Consider the following 23411-nt stretch of genomic DNA (forward strand, 5'->3'; position numbering starts at 1 on the left):
GCCAATTCAACTAAATATCTAGGAGTTATGATCACAGACTACTTAAATTGGAATCTGTAGCAACACAGGAAAGTTTCCCTGTCACTAGCCAGAATCCCATCAGACATACTGTTCCTGCATTGTTGCTTGGCTCATAGAATACTCCCAAATGGCCTTACCATCAAATTATCCATCTCTGGTTGCCACCCCTCTTTCCATAATGATCTCCACCCGTTCAGATTCTGCCAATCTTTAGCCCTCACCAACATAGCCCTGCAAAAACATATCAACCAAGCCCTAACCTCCTTGCAGTACCTTCTCTCCATCTGCAAAATTCTCCTGCTATACAATCCCAAATTCCTGGAACCCATAACACACACTGAAACTCTTGTCTTCCAGAAACTAGTGCAACATGCACAATGCCACCTCAGAATGCTCTCCAGCCTGCTTACCTCATACTCCTGCCTTGGACTACCACTGTCCAAACTGCTCCCACCTCCCCTCATAGCTGACAAATCCTGTCTGACAGACCTACTACATTTACCCATCCCTCCAAAACTCCCTCCACTGCCACACAAAATTCAGAACCAAAACAGACCCAAAACACAGTCATGAACCTTTCCTCCAGAAGCCTTAGCCCTACAGATATATCAATCCTGTCCTAAGGCCACAACTTTTGCCACACTCCAAAATTCTATCATGCAGGACTCATTAAAGACCTTCTCTCCTTCTCCTGGTCCCTACACTGGAAACACTTTTTTGCCACCAAAGCTACCAATCAGACTCAGCCAAAACCAATGTTGAACCCTGCCTAACTCAGTTCACTCCTTCATCTAACTTTGATCCACCCCACTACCCCCAAAATCACCCTCTGTTAACTTCCCAGAATATCATAGCCTTGAACCTAGCCTCACCATCATTCCCCAAATCCCTCAACATACAAACTAACCCTACACCCACAAAAAGAACCACAGTCCACCACCTAAAAACTGATCCTGACCTTATAATCCTACTTGCGGATAAAGGCTCCACCACTGTTGTTTTGAACCACAAGGGTTACCTGGCAGAAGGACTCCATCAGCTGTCAGATACATACACTTACAAACTTTGCCACAGTGACCCCATTCCAGAAATCCAGCAGGATCTCCACTCTCTCCTCAAATCCTTAGGCCCGTCCCAGAACCTCTCCCTGGAGTTCATCTCTCTGCTGACACCTACCACTCTCTGACCTCCTACCTTCTACATGTCCATAAACCCAACCACCCAGGATGCCCATTGTGGCCAGTTACTGTGCCCCCACTGAAAGAATCTCTACAGACCAACACCTTTGGCCTGTTACCAGGAACCTACCCTCCTATATAAAAGATACCAACTATTTCCTTCACTTATTCTCCACACTTCCTGTCTCTTTACCACACAGTGCCCTGCTCATCACTATTGGTGCCACCTCCCTTTATGCTAACATCCCTAATGCCCATGGCCTTACTGCTATTGAACACTACCTTTCCCAATGCCTGGCAAATTCTAAACTGACAACCTCCTTCCTAGTCACCATGACCAACTATACCTTCACCCCCAGTTACTTCTCCTTCAAAGGCACTACCTACAAACAAATCCAGTGTATGGCTAAAGGTACCTGTGTGGTACCATCCTGTGTCAGTCTATTCATGGGTCATCTAGAGGAATCCTTCCTAAACACCCAGAATCTTAAACCCCTCACCTGGTTCAGATTCACTGATGACGGCGATCTGGATCAAAGGTGAGGATACCCTATCCACATTCCTCCAGAACCTCAACAATTTCTCCCCCATTTGCTTCACCCAGTCCTACTCCACCCAACAAGCCACCTTCCTAGATGTTGACCTCCACCTCAAAGATGACTACATCAGTACCCTCATTCATATCAAACCTACTAACCACCAGCAATACCTTCACTTCGACAGCTGCCACTCATTCCATACCAAGAAGTCCCTTCCGTACAGCCTAGCCACCCGTGGTCACCAGATCTGCAGTGACAAGCAGTCCCTCTCGAAATATACCAAGGTCTGTTGTGAAATCAGAGTTGGGAGTCAATGCTGAAAGTCATGGAAATTTCTCAAATCAGGTTTCAGGGTGATATAATTGTAAATCATGTTTAAATGTCAAACTGCTTCAATGATTTCTTTGTCAATATATCAAAATCTGACATAGACATGACAGCCCGTCAGGACAATATGATTTTCAGGCATAAATATGACATACAAAACATTTGTTTTAAAAAATTCAGAAAAATCGCTCAGAAAGATGTGGAAGACACAATATTATCATTAAAAAACAAAACTTCATCTGGATGGGATGGAATACCTTCCATGGTAATCAAGGCAGCACGCCATATTATTTCATACCCACTGACTCTTATTGTAAACCAGTCCTTTGAACATGGGTCTTTCCCAGATGTCCTAAAATATGCAGAGATTAAGCCATTATTTAAAGAGGGGTCAACAGAATGTATGGGAAACTACCAGCCTATCCCTCTCCTTCCTGGTTTTTTTTCTAAAATATTTGAAATCCTTGTGGCAAAACAACTAGAAAATTTCCTTACAGTAAATGACATTAATTGCAAAAATCAGTTTGGTTTTCAATGAGGAAAAAGCACCATAAATGCCATCAGAGAATTTACAGAAAAAATAATCACATCACTAGACTAGGGTACAAAAGTCTCAGGAATATTCTGTGAATCTAATGAAAGCCTTTGACTCAGTGAACCACTCACTACTACTTCACATACTGAAGAGCTATGGGATCGAAGATACTGGTTCAACTCTTATCTGACAGAAAGGAAGCAAAGTGTTATTTAACATGAAATTCAGTTAACTACCATTCCAAATGAAAAACAATTTCCCAAGGAGTTCCACAGGGTTCAATACTGAGTCGTTACCTGTTCTTGTTGTACATAAATGACTTGCCATTAAATATTGATGCTCATTCAGTCTTGTTCACAGATGACACGCCAGACCTGATAGAAAATTATACAATAGAAAAGATTAGAAATAGTATAGAAAATGTTCTGGGGAAACTGGACTCCTGGTTCCATAAAAATGGACTAAAGCTCAATGTCACTAAGACCCAGATAATGCAATTTGTTTCTAAATTGTCAGCAATATCTCCAGTAGAAATAGCCCACAATAATCAGCTGATGACAGAGTCAGCCATGTGATATTCTTGGGCCTAAACTTTGATAAAAGTTTAAACTGGAAGACACATATAGACCACCTGGCAAATAAATTAAATTCCCTAGCTTTTGCAATGTTTATTTTATCTGGTGCCACTCATATTGACAAAATAAAAACAGTCTACCACAGTTATTTTGAATCTGTTATTCAGTATGTGATAATTTACTGCGGAAACTCCAGAAGCAGTACAAGGCTACTAATTCTCCAGACGAAAATCATTAGAAACATATGTGCTGCCCAGAAAAACAATTCATGTCACCCAGTGTTCAAGAAATTAAAAATACTAACAATAAATTCATTGAACATTTTTTAAATTTTGATTTTTTTTATATAATAATCAACATAATCTTGAAAAGTTCTGTTTTTAGCATAACTATGGTACTCGTCACAAGGAAAACCTTTAATTTCCTTCGGATCACTTAAAGCTTTGTGCTCAGACACCACTATACATGGGGCTAAAAATATATAACAAATTAAAAGGAAGAAACATATTAACAATGGGCCTTGGTTCACTGAAAAGTTTACTCCAAAATATTTTAATAGAGAAATGTTACTACACCATTGAAGAATTCGTGGAAGACAGCCTGACACTTTGAACAATAAAAATCTATAGCTAATACTGCAGTGTTGTCTGTGTACAACAAAGGAAATTGGCAAACTGTTAATTTATAGTAAATATTGTAATGTTGTATTTATTGGCGTTATTCTTAAAATAGTGTAAAAAGAATTTCTGTAAATCATTATACAATATATTTTTGCTAAGCTTGAGGGGTCCCTGTACAACAGATCATATGATCAGTTCAATATATGTAATGTGACTAATAAATCACATTTCACATGTTTTAATATTGTGTCCCCAACTCATCCCACTGCCCCCTCCCCTCCACCTCAGGGGAAAAAAAGAAAAATATCTGTGACACTCTCTCCCCTAATTCACTATACTACAAAATCAGCTGTCTTCTTTCAATGTTTTTGATGTCCTCTATCAATCCTCTCAGGTAAGGATCACACAGTGCTCAGCAATATTCCAGAAGAAGTTGAACAATCATAGTGGTGGTAATCACATTAGTAGACTTCTTGGGTCTTCTAAGGATTGGTCAATATCTCAACATTTGTTTCACCCTTGCCACACGTGATGTTTCCCAGTTACATTGTTTATGTCTGTAATTCCTAGGTCTTTCATTAGATCTATAACCCAAAAATTTGTGTTACTTCTCAACTTCTCAAAGCTTGATGAAATCTTCTTAGTAATCATGTGGAGAACCTCACACACACTATTGTTTAGGGTCAATTGTCACCTTTTGCACTGTCAAGATAAACTTTCAACATCATTTTTCCACTCACTTTGCTCTTATGAGGAGTTTACTATGTGGTAGCATTGTGAGACATGTTCTGATTGCTAAATAGTTTGCATACATTAGAAATAGCAGAAGATCTATATCACTTTACTTGCAGAACCACACTCATTATTTCCATTTCACTAGGTGGCATCCTATCAGTTACTGCAAACTGTGATCCTTCAGGCAGGAAATCATGAATTCAGTTGCACAGCTGAGACAATAGTTCATAGGAAATCAGTGAGGTTAGAAGCCACTTATGACAAATAGTATCAAATGTCTTTTTACAACTCTGTAAACATGGAAGAAATTTGAGAGCCCCTATATGCAGTACACCATGTTAATAAAGTGCCAGCTGTGTCTCACAAGAGTGATGCTTTCCAAATCCATGTTTGTTTCATGTCAATATGTAATATATTTCAGGGTATTTCATAACATTGGAACAAAGTATTTGTTTACACATCCTGCTACATGTTTAAGTCAATGAAATGGATCTGTAACTCCGTGGATTATGTTTATTTTCTGTTATATGTATTGCTGTGGTCTGTGCAACTTTCCCTTCTTCTCTCTCACCATAAATACTAGAATACTCATCATTATGTGGTAGGAAAAGCAATGAAGCTGTTACATCATTGACGCACAAGATGCACTTGTGAACTGTTAGCCCACTCAAGAATGACACTGTCGGTAGAATCACAACCCTCCTGCTACAAGTATGATAGGTTCATGATAACGCAGTGGAACATGTCTGGTGACACTGTGATAGTTTTGATGCTGCCTTGAATGACACTATTATCTCGCAAGGTTCACCTGATGTATTCATTGTATACCAATCAAATATTCTGAATGAATTTCATTTTGGTGTGTCATTGATTTATCAGACATAAGTTTACAGGAAGCAGAGATTACTTTCACATAACAACTATGACTAATATCATCGATTTCATCATGAATTATCTGTATCAGCCATCACAATCGCAAGGAGGAGGCAATGTATGCTGCAGTTGGTCACTTACTCCACAAAAATATCCACACACTGTGAAGAGTAAGAGGCAGTAGCTCTAAGTTCCAAACTGGTGTGAAAATAAGATGTTACCTCCTCTGTGACAGAGCTATGAACAGCTCCAGTCAGTAACCAGTAGATCTAGGGGTAAGAAACATACAATATAGCAGAACTGCTACTCAAAATATACAAATCAATTAATGAAACCATATCACTTAATACTCTGTTAAATGTGTTTCGTTCAGCAACTGCTCTCACAGCCACATCGTTATATTTACATTGTAATCTGGTAGAGCTACTTCAGTATGAGAAAAGACTTCAAGTTTAATTAAGATAGCCATTTGTTGTATGGTACTACGATGAGACACCAGTTGTATTAGTGTAGTGCATATTTATAACATTTCCTGTTAGGTTATTGAACAAAACAGACACGAATATTAGAGAAATTGTCAACAATGTATTCCACCTAATTATCAAAAACCATCTGAGACACACAGTGTAGGTAGCAACTTGCTGATCCTGAGATGAGCCACATTTAAAGCACAATCACCAAAACAAGAAAACAAAAACTAACTTTCTTGAGGGTTGATCAATAAGGGGCAAAAAGGTAAAAACATGTGGGTGCCAGCTTAGAAGATGTGCAGCAGGCATTTTCACCAATGTGGTTGTTACTCTGCAACTTCAAGGCATCTCATTTGTTGGAAACAATTACTGTTGACAGCTGACACCTCTTTATGTGTGGTGAACAATGACAATATGCGTGAGTTGGGGTCTGCAGCAGCATGGAACTATTTGTTACATTTCCTCTAGCTGAACATGTGTTGATATCGCTACTGGCGAAGAAACAATAAATATTTCATGTCTATTCGTAGCTATAAGACAATAGCAAAAGGTGCCAGGTTCAAATCCCTGCCAGGCAAAAAACATGTGTATCATCATTCCAATATCATACTGTTAGTGAACTTATTCGATAGGTACTGGGTTCTACTCCCTGTCCATCACCACAATTTTACCTCATGGTGTGTCACACTTGTGTGTTGCGCTTCATTACATGTTGTTGTTGTTGTTGTCTTCAGTCCTGAGACTGGTTTGATGCAGCTCTCCATGCTACTCCATCCTGTGCAAGCTTCTTCATCTCCCAGTACCTACTGCAACCTACATCCTTCTGAATCTGCTTAATGTATTCATCTCTTGGTCTACCTCTACGATTTTTACCCTCCACGCTGCCCTCCAATGCTAAATTTGTGATCCCTTGATGCCTCAGAACATGTCCTACCGACTGGTCCCTTCTTCTTGTCAAGTTGTGCCACAAATTCCTCTTCTCCCCAATTCTATTCAACACCTCCTCATTAGTTATGTGAACTACCCATCCAATCTTCAGCATTCTTCTGTAGCACCACATTTCAAAAGCTTCTATTCTCTTCTTGTCCAAACTATTTATCGCCCATGTTTCACTTCCATACATGGCTACACTCCATACAAATACTTTCAGAAACGACTTCCTGACACTTAAATCTATACTCAATGTTAACAAATTTCTCTTCTTCAGAAACGCTTTACTTGCCATTGCCAGTCTACATTTTATATTCTCTCTGCTTCAACCATCATCAGTTATTTTGCTCCCCAAATAGCAAAACTCCTTTACTACTTTAAGCGTCTCATTTCCTAATCTAATTCCATCAGCATCGCCCGACTTAATTCGATTACATTCCATTATCCTCGTTTTGCTTTTGTTGATGTTCATCTTATATCCTCCTTTCAAGACACTGTCCATTCTGTTCAACAACTCTTCCAAGTCCTTTGCTGTCTCTGACAGAATTACAATGTCATTGGCGAATCTCAACATTTTAATTCTTCTCCATGGATTTTAATACCTACTCTGAATTTTTCTTTTGTTTCCTTTACTGCTTGCTCAATATACAGATTGAATAACATCGGGGACAGGCTAGAACCCTGTCTCACTCCCTTCCCAACCGCTGCTTCCCTTTCATGCCCCTCGACTCTTATAACTGCCATCTGGTTTCTGTACAAATTGTACATAGACTTTCGCTCCCTGTATTTTACCCCTACCACCTTTAGAATTTGAAAGAGAGTATTCCAGTCAACATTGTCAAAAGCTTTCTCTAAGTCTACAAATGCTAGAAACGTAGGTTTGCCTTTCCTTAATCTATTTTCTAAGATAAGTAATAGGGTCAGTATTGCCTCACGTGTTCCAACATTTCTGCGGAATCCAAACTGATCTTCACCAAGGTCGGCTTCTACCAGTTTTTCCATTCATATGTAAAGAATCCGCGTTAGTATTTTGCAGCTGTGACTTATTAAACTGATAGTTCAGTAATTTTCACATCTGTCAACACCTGCTTTCTTTGGGATTGGAATTATTATACTCTTCTTGAAGTGTGAGGGTATTTCGCCTGTCTCATACATCTTGCTCACCAGATGGTAGAGTTTTCATTACATACCTTTTGTGATTACTTCCCTGGGGAAATATAAGCTTTCAGGGGATTTCTGGTGCAGTTCTAAATGTATTGCCATTTATTTCCCCATTCAGACATTCTGCCTTCTAAACCGATACTGGTGAACACTTTGATACTTTAGGTTCTTTTATGCCTAGTCAAGTCTCAATCAGTCATGCAAGCTTTGTTTAGTTAACAGTGGATTCAAATTCAGATCACAAACAAAAACTCATGTTGTTATTTAGTGGATGTGATAAGACTTCTGCAGTGTCACTTATTGTAATGAAGTTTAATATAACCCTCAAGTGGGCACGCCTTTGGATAAAGTGCACCAACCACAAATAACACAGTCGTGCACAGTTCCATTGTTTTTCTACAATAGCAAGCCCCTACCTATCCCTGAATTATGTTTTCAGCTAGCACAGTGAGAAGTTGTGCTGTCATTGGTTCATGTGAACTACAGTAATTTAAAAGAAACTATGAGTGTTTCATCTTAGTGTACAAAGTACGCCACACACCTGGACATGTAAGTAATTTTTCCTTCACTTTTATTTTGTTCCTTTTTAGTTGAATTAAAAGATAACATGTAACAAGTGGGTATATTTCTGTCCAGGGCAAGATCAAAGCTGACAGACCACAAGCCTGATTGTTTACTCAACAAGGATCCAGATTTCAACTCTGTACCAGGCAACAAAAACAATGACAGCTCTGTAAAAGTACAGGAATTTATCACTCAAAGTGATCACAATTCAGATTCTGGTCAAGTCCATGATTCAGATGATGACCGTAAAGGGCCACTCTCCACTGGTGGTATTTTCATTGTGGGGGACAAAATGTGTAAATGGAATAAAATATGTCCTAATGTGACTTCAAAACCAAAAATAAAGCATATTGTGAAAATATTCCCTGGGCCTACACATGTTGCCAGGGGGATCATAAGTGAAGCAGAGGCTTTATGGACAATACTTAGTCTGGAAATGATTGACAAAATTGTAAAATACACAAACATATATGTTCAATCTAACAAAGAATGCGTACAATATTTCAGAAAAAGGGGTGATAATGAAACTACAAGGTATGAAATAATGGCATTGTTGGGACTGCTGTATCTCATTGCAACCAAGAAAGCAAACCACCCAAATGTCATTGAACTGTGGATAGCACATGGTACTGGCATGGAGATTACGAGAGTGTGATGAGCTACAGAAGATTTCTGTTCCTTTTACGATGTATATATTTTGATGACAAGAGTACAAGGCAAGAAAGTAACTGATAAACTTGCTGCAATAAGGCAAATATTGGATGCCTTTGTGGTGAATTGCTAGAATACTTATAGTATAGGACAATTTGTGACAGTATATGAAAAGTTGCAAGCATTCTGGTGTCGCTGTCCTTTTTGTTCAGCACATCCTGAACAAACCAGTGAAGAACGGGATAAAGATTTTTATTTTAACAGATTCTAAAACATTCTTCACGTAATATTAACATGTATTGTGGAAAACAACCTAAAGGACCATAAAATGTTTCTAATTCTCCCTGTGATATTGTACAAAGGCTATTTACTTACACTGAAGGCCCAGGAAGAAACATTACAATGGGTAATTGGTATGCTAGTTATGCCATAGCCAACTCCCCTTTGAAAAGGCAACTAGCATGCATTGACACATTGAGAAAAAACAAACGCGAGATCCCACAAGAATTCTTACCTGGGAAATGTAGGGCTGTTCACTCCTCTTTATTTCGTTTTCAGAATGATATGATGCTAGTCTCATATGTGCCAAAACAAAACGAGGCAGTTATATTACTTTCAACTATGCATGATTTCAGGTACACCAGAGATAGTTTTGGATGACAATAAAACAAAGGGAGAAGTGGACACAGTCAATCAACTGGGAGGTGCATTTTCTGTCACACAAATGACAAAAAGATGACCATTGGTTCTATTCTATGCTCTAATGGATATAGCAGGAATCAATGCGCAAATATTTTTTCATGCAAATGAGACAAATCCAAAAAAGAAGGTAAGAATTTTCTTGAAAGATTTAGCACTGTCTCTTGTGAAGCCTCAACTAGTGGAAAGAGCTAGTATTCCTTCACTTCCTGTCAACATTGCAGCTTTCCACATGAAATACAAAGATCAATGTGTTGAAAGAATTAAGGAGCCTACGACCAAGAAAAGAGGTTGGTGTGTGACATGTGGATGAGCAAGAAATGTATCTACTACCATAAGGTGTAACTCATGCCACAGCTTTGTTTGCAAATGACATGTAAAAACAGTGCATACATGTGAGAAGTGTAAAGCATTTCCCAAAAATTCGCAAGACAATTAACTGTGTAGATGGAAGGAACGGAAGGAACTTCGCCGGCCGCGGTGGTCTCGCGGTTCTAGGTGCACAGTCCGGAACCGTGCGACTGCTACGGTCGCAGGTTCGAATCCTGCCTCGGGCATGGATGTGTGTGATGTCCTTAGCTTAGTTAGGTTTAAGTAGTTCTAAGTTCTAGGGGACTGATGACCACAGCTGTTAAGTCCCATAGTGCTCAGAGCCATTTGAACCATTTGGAAGGAACTTATAACTGATACTTCATCAAGGTATAAAGCCCTTGTCCTTTTAAATTGCAATGAAAGAGCGTTTTTGTTCAGTATGTGCTTAAAAGTGTTGGAATAGATTGATATGTCAACTGTGGCAATAGAATGGTATGAAAGTTTAATAGAATGGTATGAAAGTTTCTTATTCGTTTAATCAAATAGGAAATTATCAATGTAATATAAGTTTCTTATATTGTTGTTTAAATAAACTAAAATTAAACTGTGATTTAACTCATACATGTTTCCTTTGGTAGCGTAATGACAGCTTTTGACTACATGTGTACAAAGTGCACAACACGCTCACTCATGTTACAAAAATCGGCTCACCTGCTCGAGGACTGTCTCATCTCTAATAACATGTTTTCTAATATTTTTTCTATAGTGATATTAGGTTACGTCTGGACTAACTGCAATAATGAGCAGTGTTCTCTAGTGGTCTCTTGTGGTAACCACTGTGTATAGTCAAACAACTGTACTGCTGCAGGATTAGAGGACCTGCAACGCAGCTATGCTATGTTGGTTGCATACAGTCAGGTGCGGCCTACAAAATTCAGTGGTGACCCACTTTTTGAGCTGTCAAATGCACTTATCTAGGAGCATCATGAGGAGGAGTCAGCCTATCTACTTCAGAAAACTGATTGTCCTAACATGGGAAAACCTGAAATGCACTACTTTAACATTTGAAACATGGTTGTGAACATTAAACTATCAATCCAGTCCAATAGGCATCCTAAATATATGTCAAACTGGACATATATCTGCTGTACAATCGGTATCTTCCCTGCACTGCCTCTAAAGCTGGAGTATGAAACAATATTCTCCACAAATAAGAGTCACCTCTTGAAGAGTACAAACAAGGATCCTGCAGACAGCTTCACTGGGCTTCACTGGGCTCTGTACCACATACAGTACTTTGTACCCACTTGGCTAAACTGTTGTGATATAAAGATGTATGGCATGCAGAACTGCAGTTAAACCACACAGTGATGCTAACATCGGGGACCATCAAGTCCACTCCAATTCACTGACTACATTGTGACACTCTTCCCACAATCCACTGCAGAACAGGAAGAAACCCTAACAAGTGATACAATGGTGACTGCTGTCTGCCACACATTTCACAGTGATCTGTAGAGCATCATGTAGATGTATATGTAGATATTAATCCACCATATATCAAACAGAAAAACACTCTGGTATGAGAATGTAGAAAAATGCTCACCAACAAAGTTACCAGTTAACACCAATATCTAAATTTCTCAGTTTCATTAAGTTTGCAAACCTGATCAGTCTATAAAGTAAATGGAATGAGGAGTGGATCCCAAAAGTATCTCTTCTGTAGCAGCCAATCAGAATGCAACCAATCAGAATGCAGAAGCTGCTCAAGGATAAGTGAAAGCCTAACTACCAAATATATTACTCACAGTCTCACCAGCAAGTATCAAGTTGATATCAATGCTTTGTTTCTCAGGGGCAAATTTTGTTGAAAATTCTTCAAAACATTTGATTCCCAGACAAAATACTAACTCATGTCCATTTTCTCATTTCAAACGGTTCATTGTTCTATACACACTTCTAAAGACAACTCACTTTGCTTGATTCAGATCCAATTTTTTTAGCCAGTTTGTGTCCTTTAATTACTTTATTGTCACGGAGACATTATATTTTAGTTCTCATTCATTTCTTTCATCCGATCTCTAAACAGGGCTCAGGCAAAGAAAGGCGAAGCCCAACTTCTTGGAAATAAAGTGGTAATAAAGAGACACTTGAAGTCTTTTTCTATGCACATTCAGTGAGGAAACAAAAAAAAGGCAATAACAATTATCTTCAGTTTGTTTGCAACTCACATACCTTCAGCAACAGAATTTGCATATTTTGCTCTGCTAGGCGGCGAGCAATACAGCTGCGTGGTCCATGCCCAAAAGGAAGTACCAAATATGGGCTGACACTACCATGATACAAAGCATGTCCTTTCAGCCACCTTTCTGGGACAAAGCGATCAGGGTCTGGGAAGTACTCTGGTAGCCGACATGATACTTGATTTTGTGTCACAACCACAGTCTGAAATACAAAACATGTATATTAATTGTTACGATCAATATTATGAATATTACTCATATTTTACATTTTACTAGTTTTCAGTATGAGTAACTGAATTTCATTTTCAAACATGTTATCAATGAAAATTTTAGATTTTAAAAATTAAATTATTGGTATTCTTTATCTGTTGTCTCATATTCTGCACTCCTTACATGATACAGAGGTAGTGGATTTTCTTATTATATATTTATTTACTCATCCTTGGTACAATTTATATTGTAAGGATTTTGTCAGTGGTTGATACAATGCTCTTATTAAATAACATACATAATTTCTTACATTTTTTGGAAGTTTTCATACATAGTTCTATAGCATTCCTAGTTATGTCATTAATATATATTTTACATAATACACATATATGGGAATAAAGTTACATATTGCAGTTTAGGGATAGTTATTGGGCTGTTGAGGGCTGTTTTAACTATTCATTTATGCTGAAATGAAATGTCGTGTGGCTAGTGCCTCCTGTCAGGTAGACCAGTCGCCTGGTGCAAGTCTTTTTAGGTGATGCCGCTTCAATGGCTTGCATGTCAATGTGGATGAGATTATGATGAAGACAACACAACACCCAGTCCTGAGTGGAGAAAATCTTCGACCCAGCTGGGAATCGAACCCAGGTCCCATGGCATGGCATTCCACTGTGCTGACCACTCAGCTAACAGGGTGCACTTCATTTATGATATATTAAGCGTTATTCAAAATTGTTCCTTAAGCGTTTGGCTAGAAGTGCTGGGTCATTTACATCTTTAATTTCTTCTGGAAGGCTCCAATTCCATGCTCATTTATTGACCTGTTTGTGGTATATAGATAAATATTTTTTCTAATGTACATTATATGGGTAATTAATTGCATATAGTCTACAGTATGGAGTGATGAACAGCCTTAATTCAGTCATCACACACATTCATTCACTCCTTCACTTATGTCATATTCTACAGACCAAGTTATGAAGAGGGCTTTCAAAAATATGAAAACTGTTCTATAAAATTTTGGGAACTGCTGGATGTCTGTAACTTGCTGGCACGATATTTCTGCACACAGTCTTCTGGTCATCTTCAGGTGAATACTGATGAGTAATACACTAAGCTCCCCTATTTAAAATCCTGTTTGTACATGCATGGTGTCCTGGTTGGTATTATGCATGTGTTGCTTGAGCACATGTGCTTCAGCTGTAAGTCTCTGCACACTGTCCATGGTGAAAGATCACCTCTTTGATATCTGAAAGATAGTCTTCACAAGGTAAGACCACAGGATAGTGCTGATTATGCAGAGTATGAAGTTTTTCAATAATTGAGTCCAATGTAGAATTTAACTGGAAACCACCATCTTGATTCATAAGGGATTCAAGCAGTCATAATTCCACTGATTTACTGATGATTGAGCTCTGAAGATTTGACTTATGGCCCACAATCTTTGTTTCATTATATTTCAGCAAATGACCAGTGGAAATGCAATGTTAGGTGATAGTGGACTTATATGATTAGAGAATTAATTGTATTTTGTTTATATAGATTCCCTAGTGCTAATACAGACATTTTTTCTCAAAACTCAATCAGAGCACAGTATCTAGCCCAAAACTGAACTTTCTCATATGTGGGGATTTAAATATGAACACAACAAAATCAGAATTTGTTAGTAGTAAAAAATGGTTCAAATGGCTCTGAGCACTATGGGACTTAACATCTATGGTCATCAGTCCCCTAGAACTTAGAACTACTTAAACCTAACTAACCTAAGGACAGCACACAACACCCAGTCATCAAGAGGCAGAGAAAATCCCTGACCCCGCCGGGAATCGAACCCGGGAACCCGGGCGTGGGAAGTGAGAACGTGTTAGTAGTACATACCTGAATACTGTATTCTCTGCAGCTATGCTGCAACATGACTCGTAAAATATCTAACTGGAGTGACCAAAAATCTTCCTCAATAACAAACTAAGTGGCAACATACATAGAAAGAAGGCACTGAAAGTTACTTGCTCAAGAGCTAGGCCTATCACATCATCTCTAGCAGATATTAAAAGCAAATATAAGTAAACAAATTGAATGAATACAAAAGCATCTTCTCAGAATCAAATGCATGTTAGTTCCTATTCCATCTACAACATGAAAGGTGGAAGGAAAGGTATGCTGAAACAAATGTAAACAAAATGTTCATGACAATGTTTAAACTAAACTCTGAGGAAGCATTTCCCAAAATATTGCACATCATTGTTGAAGGCTGAAAAAAATTATATGGTGAACAGCAGTATCAAAAACTCCTCTGAAACTCTAAGGTATCTCACATCCATCCAAAATAGCCAAATTGACACACCTGTTCAGCATTTTACAAAAATTACTGGAGAACTTATAGAAAGGTACTGCTAGCTGCAAACGAACTTGCAGTCATTGAAACATTACTTAAGGCAGATAACAAAAGCAAAGCAATCTGGAACATAATCAAACAGGAGACAGCAAATGTTGGACAAAAACATCTGGAAAAAAAGATTAAAAACAAAGATATTCAAATCAGCAACTCAAACTTCATGAATGAATATTTCATCGGCACTGCTAAGAAACTGCAAGAGAAATTTCCAGACACATATATTCTACACCAGGACCAGCCACCACACTCAATGGTGCTCTTTCAAACAACAGAGAAAGAGGTGGAATGAGTAATACACCAATTAAACAATAAAAAAATACACAGTGTTAGGTAAGATCCCAGTCAGTGTCCTCAAGAAATGTAAAACAATATTATGAAAGGATAGTGGCTACTCACCATATAGAGATGCTGAGCTGCAGATCAGCACAGCAAAAGACTGTGAGAAAGAAAGCTTTCAGCCAACAAGACCTTTGTAGAAAACAGACAACATACACACACACTCATGCAAAAGCAACGCACACACATGTGACCACAGTATCTGGTAACTGAAGACAGACTGCCAGCAGCAGTGCATGATGGGAGAGGCAACTGGGTGGCAGGGGTAAGGAGGAGGCTGGAGCAGGGAGGGGGAGGGATAGCAGGATAGGGGTGGTGGACAGTAAGGTGTTACTTGTGGGAGTGTGCAGAGATGGATGGGGAGAGGGTAAGGCAGCTAGGTGCAGTCAGGAGGTTAGACAGAGGTTGGGGTAGGGAGAGGAGGAGTAGCAGAAAGGAGAGAAGTAAAAAGACTGTGTGCGTCTGTGGAATAGAGGTCTGTATAGTACTGGAATGCAAACAGGGAAAGGCCAGGAGGTTTACAGGAATGTAGGATATATCACAGGGAGAGTTCCCACTCTCACAGCTCAGAAAAGCTGGTGTTGGTGGAAAAGATCCAGATGGAACAGGCTGTGAAGCAGTCACTGAAATGAAGAATGTTGTGTTGAGTGGTGTGCTCAGCAATAGCGCGGTCCAGTTGTTTCTTGGCCACAATTTGTCAGTAAACATTCATGTGAACAGACAGCTTGTTGGTTGTGTTGTCCACATAGAATGTAGCACAGTGGTTGCAGCTTAGCTTGTAGGTAACACAACTGGTTTCACAGGCAGCCCTGCCTTTGATGGGATAGATGATATCTATGACTGGACTGGGGTAGATGTTGGTGGGAGGATGTACGGGACAGGTCCCGCATCTAAGTCTATTACAGGATATGAGCCATGAGGCAGGGATTGCGTAGAGATGGACAAGGATGAAGTTTCAGTGGGTGGCAAAATACCACGGTGGGAAGGGTGGGAAGGATAGTGGGTAGGACATTTCTCATTTCGGGGCACAACAAGAGGTAGTCAAAACCATGGTGGAGAACATAATCAAGTTGCTCCATTCCTAGGTGGTACTGAGTCATGAGGGAAATGCTCCTCTGTGGCCGGGCAGTGGGACTTTGAAAGGTAGTGAGTGACTGGAAAGATAAGGCATGGGATATCTGCTTTTGTACAAGGTTGTAAGGGTAATTACAGTCTTTAAAGGCCTCAGTGAGACCCTTGGTATCTTTTGAGAGGACTGCTTGTCACTGCAAACGTGATGGCCATGTGTGGCTAGGCTGTATGGAATGAACGTGGCTAGGCTGTATGGAATGGACTTCTTGGTATGGAATGGGTGGCAGTTGAAGCGGAAGTAATGCTGGTGGTTGGTAGGTTTGATATGGACAGAGGTACTGATGTGGCCATCTTTAAGTGGAGGTCAACATAGGGGAAGGTGGCTTGTTGGGTTAATCAGGACCAGATGAAGCAAGTGGGGCAGAAGGTATTGAGGTTCTGGAGGAATGTGGATAGGGTGTCCTCACCCTTGATCCAGATCATGAAGATGTCATCGATGAATCTGAACCAGATGAGGGGTTTGGGATTCTGGGTGTTTAGGAAGCCTTCCTATAGATGGTCCATGAATAAGCTGGCATAGGATGGTGCCATGCAGATGCTCTTAGCCATACCCCATATTTGTTTGTATGTAATGCCTTCAAAGGACAAGTAATTGTGGGTGAGTATATAGTTGGTCATGGCAACTAGAAAGGAGACTCTTGGTCTGGAATCTGTCGGGTGTTGGGAAAGGTAGTGTTTAATAGCAGTAAGGCCATGGTTATTAGGGATCTTAGAGTAAAGGGAGATAGCATCAATAGTGACGAGCAGTGCACCGTGTGGTAAGGGAACAGGAACTGCGGAGAATTGGTGGAAGAAATGAATGGTACCTTTTATATGTAGGACGGTAGGTAGCAGGTAATAAGCTGAAGGTGTTTATCTACAAAAGCTGAAATTCACTCAGTGTGTGTGTGTGTGTGTGTGGGTGGGTGGGTGTGGGGCCGGGGGAGGGGGGGCGGGAGGGGGGGGGCAGTGACCAGCCACATGATGGGAGGGTCCTGGGTGGTTGGGTTTGTGGACTTTAGGAAGCATGTAGATGGTAGGAGTGTGGGGAGTAATAGGAGTGAGCAGAGAGACTCCAGGGAGAGGTTGTGGGATGGGCCTAAGGATTTGAGGAGAGAGTGGAGATCCTCCTGGATTTCTGGAATGGAGTCACTGCAGCAGGTTTTTCAGTGGGTGAATCTTACAGCTGACAGAGTCCTTTTGCCAGGTAATCATTGCAGCTTAAAACAACAGAGGTGGAAACTTCATCAGCAAGTAGGATTATAAGGTTGGGATCATTTTTGGGTGGGGGATTGTGGTTTTTTCTGAAGATGTAAGGTTAGTTTGCAAGTTGAAGGATTTGGGGTTTGATAGTGAGGCAATGTTCAAGGTTAAGAAATTCTGGGAAGTTAACAGAGGGTGATTTGGGAGTAGTCGGGGTGGATCAAAGTTGGATGTGTGACAAAGCAAATTGATCAGATTAAAAATGATTTTGAAATGGAGGTAGCAACCAAATGTGCAGTAGTGGTAGAGGAAAAACTGGAAAAAGTAAATAAAAATTTAGATTCAAAATTTACTGAAATACAGCAAAAATTGGAAGAGGTACAAGACCTAAAGCATAGCATAGGTCTGATTCTGACTGTAGTTGTAACGATGATAGCAATGACAAATCCAGTAGTGATGAGATGATGAGAATGGGGTATTTGAATTTATAATTGATAATGGGGGCAATGCGTTAAGTGAAGAAAAGATTAATGAGGATTTGTTGTATGAAGATCTCATGGTAAGTAAAAGGAAGTGCGGCACCACATAATAACAAGAGTACAAGGTATACATGTTAAGTGTTTACTGAACAGGGGGTAGTGACTTGAATGGCATTTCAAGGGCATTTTTTGAATCTAGTAAAAACACAGAAGGTATAGTGATGCATGTTTCTGGAATAAAAATTATTGGTGCTGCTGGTAAGCTATCAAAGAGTGTGAAACAAGAGGTACTATTAACTGTGGAATTAACAGTACAGCTGTTGGAGTGCAATTTATTGGTGATTCAAAATCTCAGCATTGATATAAAATTTGGGACTAATTCCTTGTGCAATTGGCAAGTAGGTGGTTCAACAATCTGTGTTGGATTCATTGTGTGTCTTGGTTTTCATGTTTCCTGAGGCAGTCAAACTCTTTTCCTATGCTATCTGCAGTTTATAAGTGAATCATAACATTCTATCTTTGACGTTCATGTGATTTTACAGTAGGATTCTCTAGTATAGAAATATTTTAGAAAAAGTTTCTCTTGTGTAGTGCAGCAGCAGAGGCAATATGCAGTAAGAAACCATCTTGAATATTAGATCTTAAAATTAATAGTGGTATAATAGATGTGTTTGTGTTCAATGCCATCAGTATATTGAGATAACTATCTACCTACAGAAGTGTGTCATGGTACAGCCTTTTCTAACATAAAGGAATTATAACTTTAAACCTAGTTGCCTGGAGTAATGTGAGGAAAGAATAAGCATGAATTATATGTGTATTGCCCTTCAGACTAGAATATTAAGCAATTTGATGGAATACAGTGAATTAATAGTTTTTCTAAGTGATAATTTTGTCTGATCACTAATGAGAGTTAAGTTAACCTTAGTAGAAGGATCTGTTACTGTAGAGTGTTTTCCAGTAGAATCAATTTTGCAGTGAATAAGCAGAGGAGGTGTTTATTTATTAGTTAATGAAGCAATAATGGGACAATAAAATAATGAATAATGTTAGGGTATTAATGGTTAGGGAGCCTGTCTCTGCAGCAGGGATATTTTTTGAAAATGCACTCCACTAGTTAACTAAGTGAGAAAGGTAAGTAAAATAATGGAGCTGACAGACATGATTAATGAAAAAGGTAACTGTATACAAACAAATGTGTTGTAACTGTATTGATGATCTAACAGTGAACTAGGCAACATTGGGTACTGTGTATATTGTGCAATTCATGACACTGCAGCTGGGAATGAGAACTTAACAGAAAGAACAACATTTTTGTGAGGTAGATGCCATATAATGCTGCATTATTGGAGCTATACATTATCTTTAAACTTCTGTTTCTGTTCTGAGGAATTATGAGCTCAAAGTTGTAATATTGGGATGCAGAAAAGTAATTTTGCTGATTAACTAATAACTGTGGCGCTAGAGTAATGTGAATATTCTCTACTTGGTAACATTTAGTGATTTTGTGAGGCTTTAATTTTCTGATTGAATCAGAGTAGTGCTCAGAGTGGAGTAGAGAAGTGGGGCAATGATTTGGTACAACTTCCATCCCCTTAATTTTGATTTGAATAGTAATCAATTTATGTGATGGTGACCCTATTCTTTTTCCATAATGTAATAATTAGTAAATCTATACTACTGCACATCTTGAGTTTTTGCTAGCTTGCAATTGGAAAAGAAACCCAAATCTTTCAAGTTTAACCAGTTTCAGACAGTTATGACTTTGAGAAATGTTTTGGTAGTGTAATGTGCACTTTATTTAAAAAATTTTCCTAGTCACCACCTTATATGGTATAGTCAAATTTAGTACTAATTATTGTAATGTTATGAGAACTAAGTAACATAATGTATTTATGATGTAATAACTATCATTTGCCATTAGTGAAACTTTTTTCTTAGACTTAAGTTAGAAGTAAAAGTGTACTAAAGTAGGGTATTTTGTCTCATTTTGTCATGTACTGTGAAGGAGGAGAACCACCTCCAAGGGCCATGACAGCAGTGTATTTCCTTACTAACTGCCACTTGGACCTGTTGAAGGTGTGGACAACTTGGTCAGAAAGTGTGTGAAAGTGCTTGTGAAAATTACAAAACATCGAGCAAGTGCAATATTCTGTGTATTGTAACCCATGAGGATTAATTTTTCTTAAACAAGACAGGACTTGTATAAAATGATATTTATCTTTACATGTAATCTTCATTTACCCAAAAAGGACATCAGTTATGATGAAGATGCCTAAATTTTATTAAAAGTATAACTTGTGGATGTTTTGTGATATTGTACAATACACTGTATCTAAATATTTTGTATGGAGATTTTCGTATGGCGAGTTCATATAAGTTATAATTTGAGAAACAGATGTACTGTAGTTTTTGATAATATTTCTTATGTAATATTTTTTGTGTGTAGATTTTAAACCCAATCTCTGGCATCACTTGTGGTCATTGAATTGCCCAGTTAGCTATTTGCAATATCTATCTGGTCAATCCAATGAGGTGCTGATGTGATGAAGCAAGATGGGTTATTTTTTACTTCCCCTCTCGTTTTGCCATCTGCCTACTATAAATTCATTTTTTTTTTTACTTTAAACTAATTAACATTGACGTACATGAGTATAATCTGCATTTTCATAAAAGAGAAAGATTGGCCATCAACTTTTAAGAATGTAACACCAGATCTAATTTTGTGCTTAGTTTTGTGTATGTAATTGACTTTCTAATTTATTTCGACTGTTTCTAGGTAGTATCTTTTGTTATAGGATGAAATCAGTAACTGTTTTCTATTGTTGACATATAAACAAATATAAATTCTGTAATAATTGTAAACATTTGGAAGACAAAATGCTAATAATCTTAAAATATCAATTTGGCTCCATTTTAAAATATGTTAGCAAATTCAAATTAATTAATTCAAAGTAATTAACAGTTTTGTCAAGAGTATTGTTTGCATACCGATATCTGTTAATTTCATCATTTAAACAAATAATTTGGCCTAAACCTGATAGTGGAAGAAATTGTAGAATAGTAGAATTGCAGAATAGTAGAAGGAATTGTTACAGGAATTAATTTTTTGATGTACTCAGTTACTTTAATGAGATAAGTTTCAGTTGTAATTTCTGTAAATTTAACTTCAAACAGCGTGTAGTTTTGGCACCTATTATTGTGAGGATATATAAGGGCCCAATTTTTGGTCACAACACAGTCAGTCCTCGGCCTAGTTTTAAATGAGAAACCTATGTTGGTTAGAATAACAACAATGCTTCAACTTAAATGTGAAATAAGTGTTAGACAATTAGGTCATATGTTAAGACAATGACAGTATCTGCTCCATATGTACCTTTTTGTTCTTCAAGAACTGTGACCCCCCATGAACCATGGACCTTGCCGTTGGTGGGGAGGCTTGCGTGCCTCAGCAATACAGATAGCCGTACCGTAGGTACAACCACAACGGAGGGGTATCTGTTGAGAGGCCAGACAAACGTGTGGTTCCTGAAGAGGGGCAGCAGCCTTTTCAGTAGTTGCAAGGGCAACAGTCTGGATGATTGACTGATCTGGCCTTGTAACAATAACCAAAACGGCCTTGCTGTGCTGGTACTGCGAACGGCTGAAAGCAAGGGGAAACTACAGCCGTAATTTTTCCCGAGGGCATGCAGCTTTACTGTATGATTAAATGATGATGGCGTCCTCTTGGGTAAAATATTCCGGAGGTAAAATAGTCCCCCATTCGGATCTCCGGGTGGGGACTACTCAAGTGGGTGTCGTCATCAGGAGAAAGAAAACTGGCATTCTACGGATCGGAGCGTGGAATGTCAGATCACTTAATCAGGCAGGTAGGTTAGAAAATGTAAAAAGGGAAATGGATAGGTTAAAGTTAGATATAGTGGGAATTAGTGAAGTTCGGTGGCAGGAGGAACAAGACTTCTGGTCAGGTGACTACAGGGTTATAAACACAAAATCAAATAGGGGTAATGCAGGAGTAGGTTTAATAATGAATAGGAAAATAGGAATGCGGGTAAGCTACTACAAACAGCATAGTGAATGCATTATTGTGGCCAAGATAGATACGAAGCCCACACCTACTACAGTAGTACAAGTTTATATGCCAACTAGCTCTGCAGATGACGAAGAAATTGAAGAAATGTATGATGAGATAAAAGAAATTATTAAGATAGTGAAGAGTGACGAAAATTTAATAGTCATGGGTGACTGGAATTCGAGAGTAGGAAAAGGAGGAGAAGGAAACGTAGTGGGTGAATGTGGATTGGGGGAGAGAAATGAAAGAGGAAGCCGCCTGGTAGAATTTTGCACATGGAAGAACCCTGGAGATACTAAAAGGTATCAGATAGATTATATAATGGTAAGACAGAGATTTAGGAACCAGGTTTTAAATTGTAAGACATTTCCAGGGGCAGATGTGGACTCTGACCACAATCTATTGGTTATGACCTGTAGATTAAAACTGAAGAAACTGCAAAAAGGTGGGACTTTAAGGAGATGGGACCTGGATAAACTGAAAGAACCAGAGGTTGTACAGAGTTTCAGGGAGAGCATAAGGGAACAATTGATAGGAATGGGGGAAAGAAATACAGTAGAAGAAGAATGGATAGCTTTGAGGGATGAAGTAGTGAAGGCAGCAGAGGATCAAGTAGGTAAAAAGACAAGGGCTAGAAGAAATCCTTCGGTAACAGAAGAAATATTGAATTTAATTGATGAAAGGAGAAAATATAAAAATGCAGTAAATGAAGCAGGCAAAAAGGAATACAAACATCTCAAAAATGAGATCGACAGGAAGTGCAAAATGGCTAAGCAGGGATGGCTAGAGGACAAATGTAAGGATGTAGAGGCTTATCTCACTAGGGGTAAGATAGATACTGCCTACAGGAAAATTAGAGAGACCTTTGGAAAAAGAGAACCACTTGTATGAACATTAAGAGCTCAGATGGAAACCCAGTTCTAAGCAAAGAAGGGAAAGCAGAAAGGTGGAAGGAGTATATAGAGGGTCTATACAAGGACGATGTACTTGAGGACAATATTATGGAAATGGAAGAGGATGTAGATGAAGATGAAATGGGAGATACGATACTGCGTGAAGAGTTTGACAGAGCACTGAAAGACCTGAGTCGAAACAAGGCCCCCAAAGTAGACAAAATTCCATTGGAACTACTGACGGCCTTGGGAGAGCCAGTCCTGTCGAAACTCTACCATC

General features: G+C 38.8%; 1 protein-coding gene across 2 annotated transcripts in view; it reads right to left on the bottom strand.

The window, feature by feature from the left end:
• Positions 1-23411, bottom strand: part of LOC126100456 (cytochrome P450 302a1, mitochondrial) — a 230022-nt gene that overhangs the window by 15502 nt on the left and 191109 nt on the right. For both annotated transcript variants that reach the window (XM_049911065.1, XM_049911064.1), the window contains exon 8: positions 12426-12635. In XM_049911065.1, coding sequence (XP_049767022.1) covers positions 12426-12635 — 210 coding nt within the window. The remainder of the gene's footprint in view (positions 1-12425; positions 12636-23411) is intronic.

Source organism: Schistocerca cancellata, chromosome 9, assembly GCF_023864275.1.
Source record: "Schistocerca cancellata isolate TAMUIC-IGC-003103 chromosome 9, iqSchCanc2.1, whole genome shotgun sequence".
NCBI classification, from domain to species: Eukaryota; Metazoa; Arthropoda; class Insecta; order Orthoptera; family Acrididae; genus Schistocerca; species Schistocerca cancellata.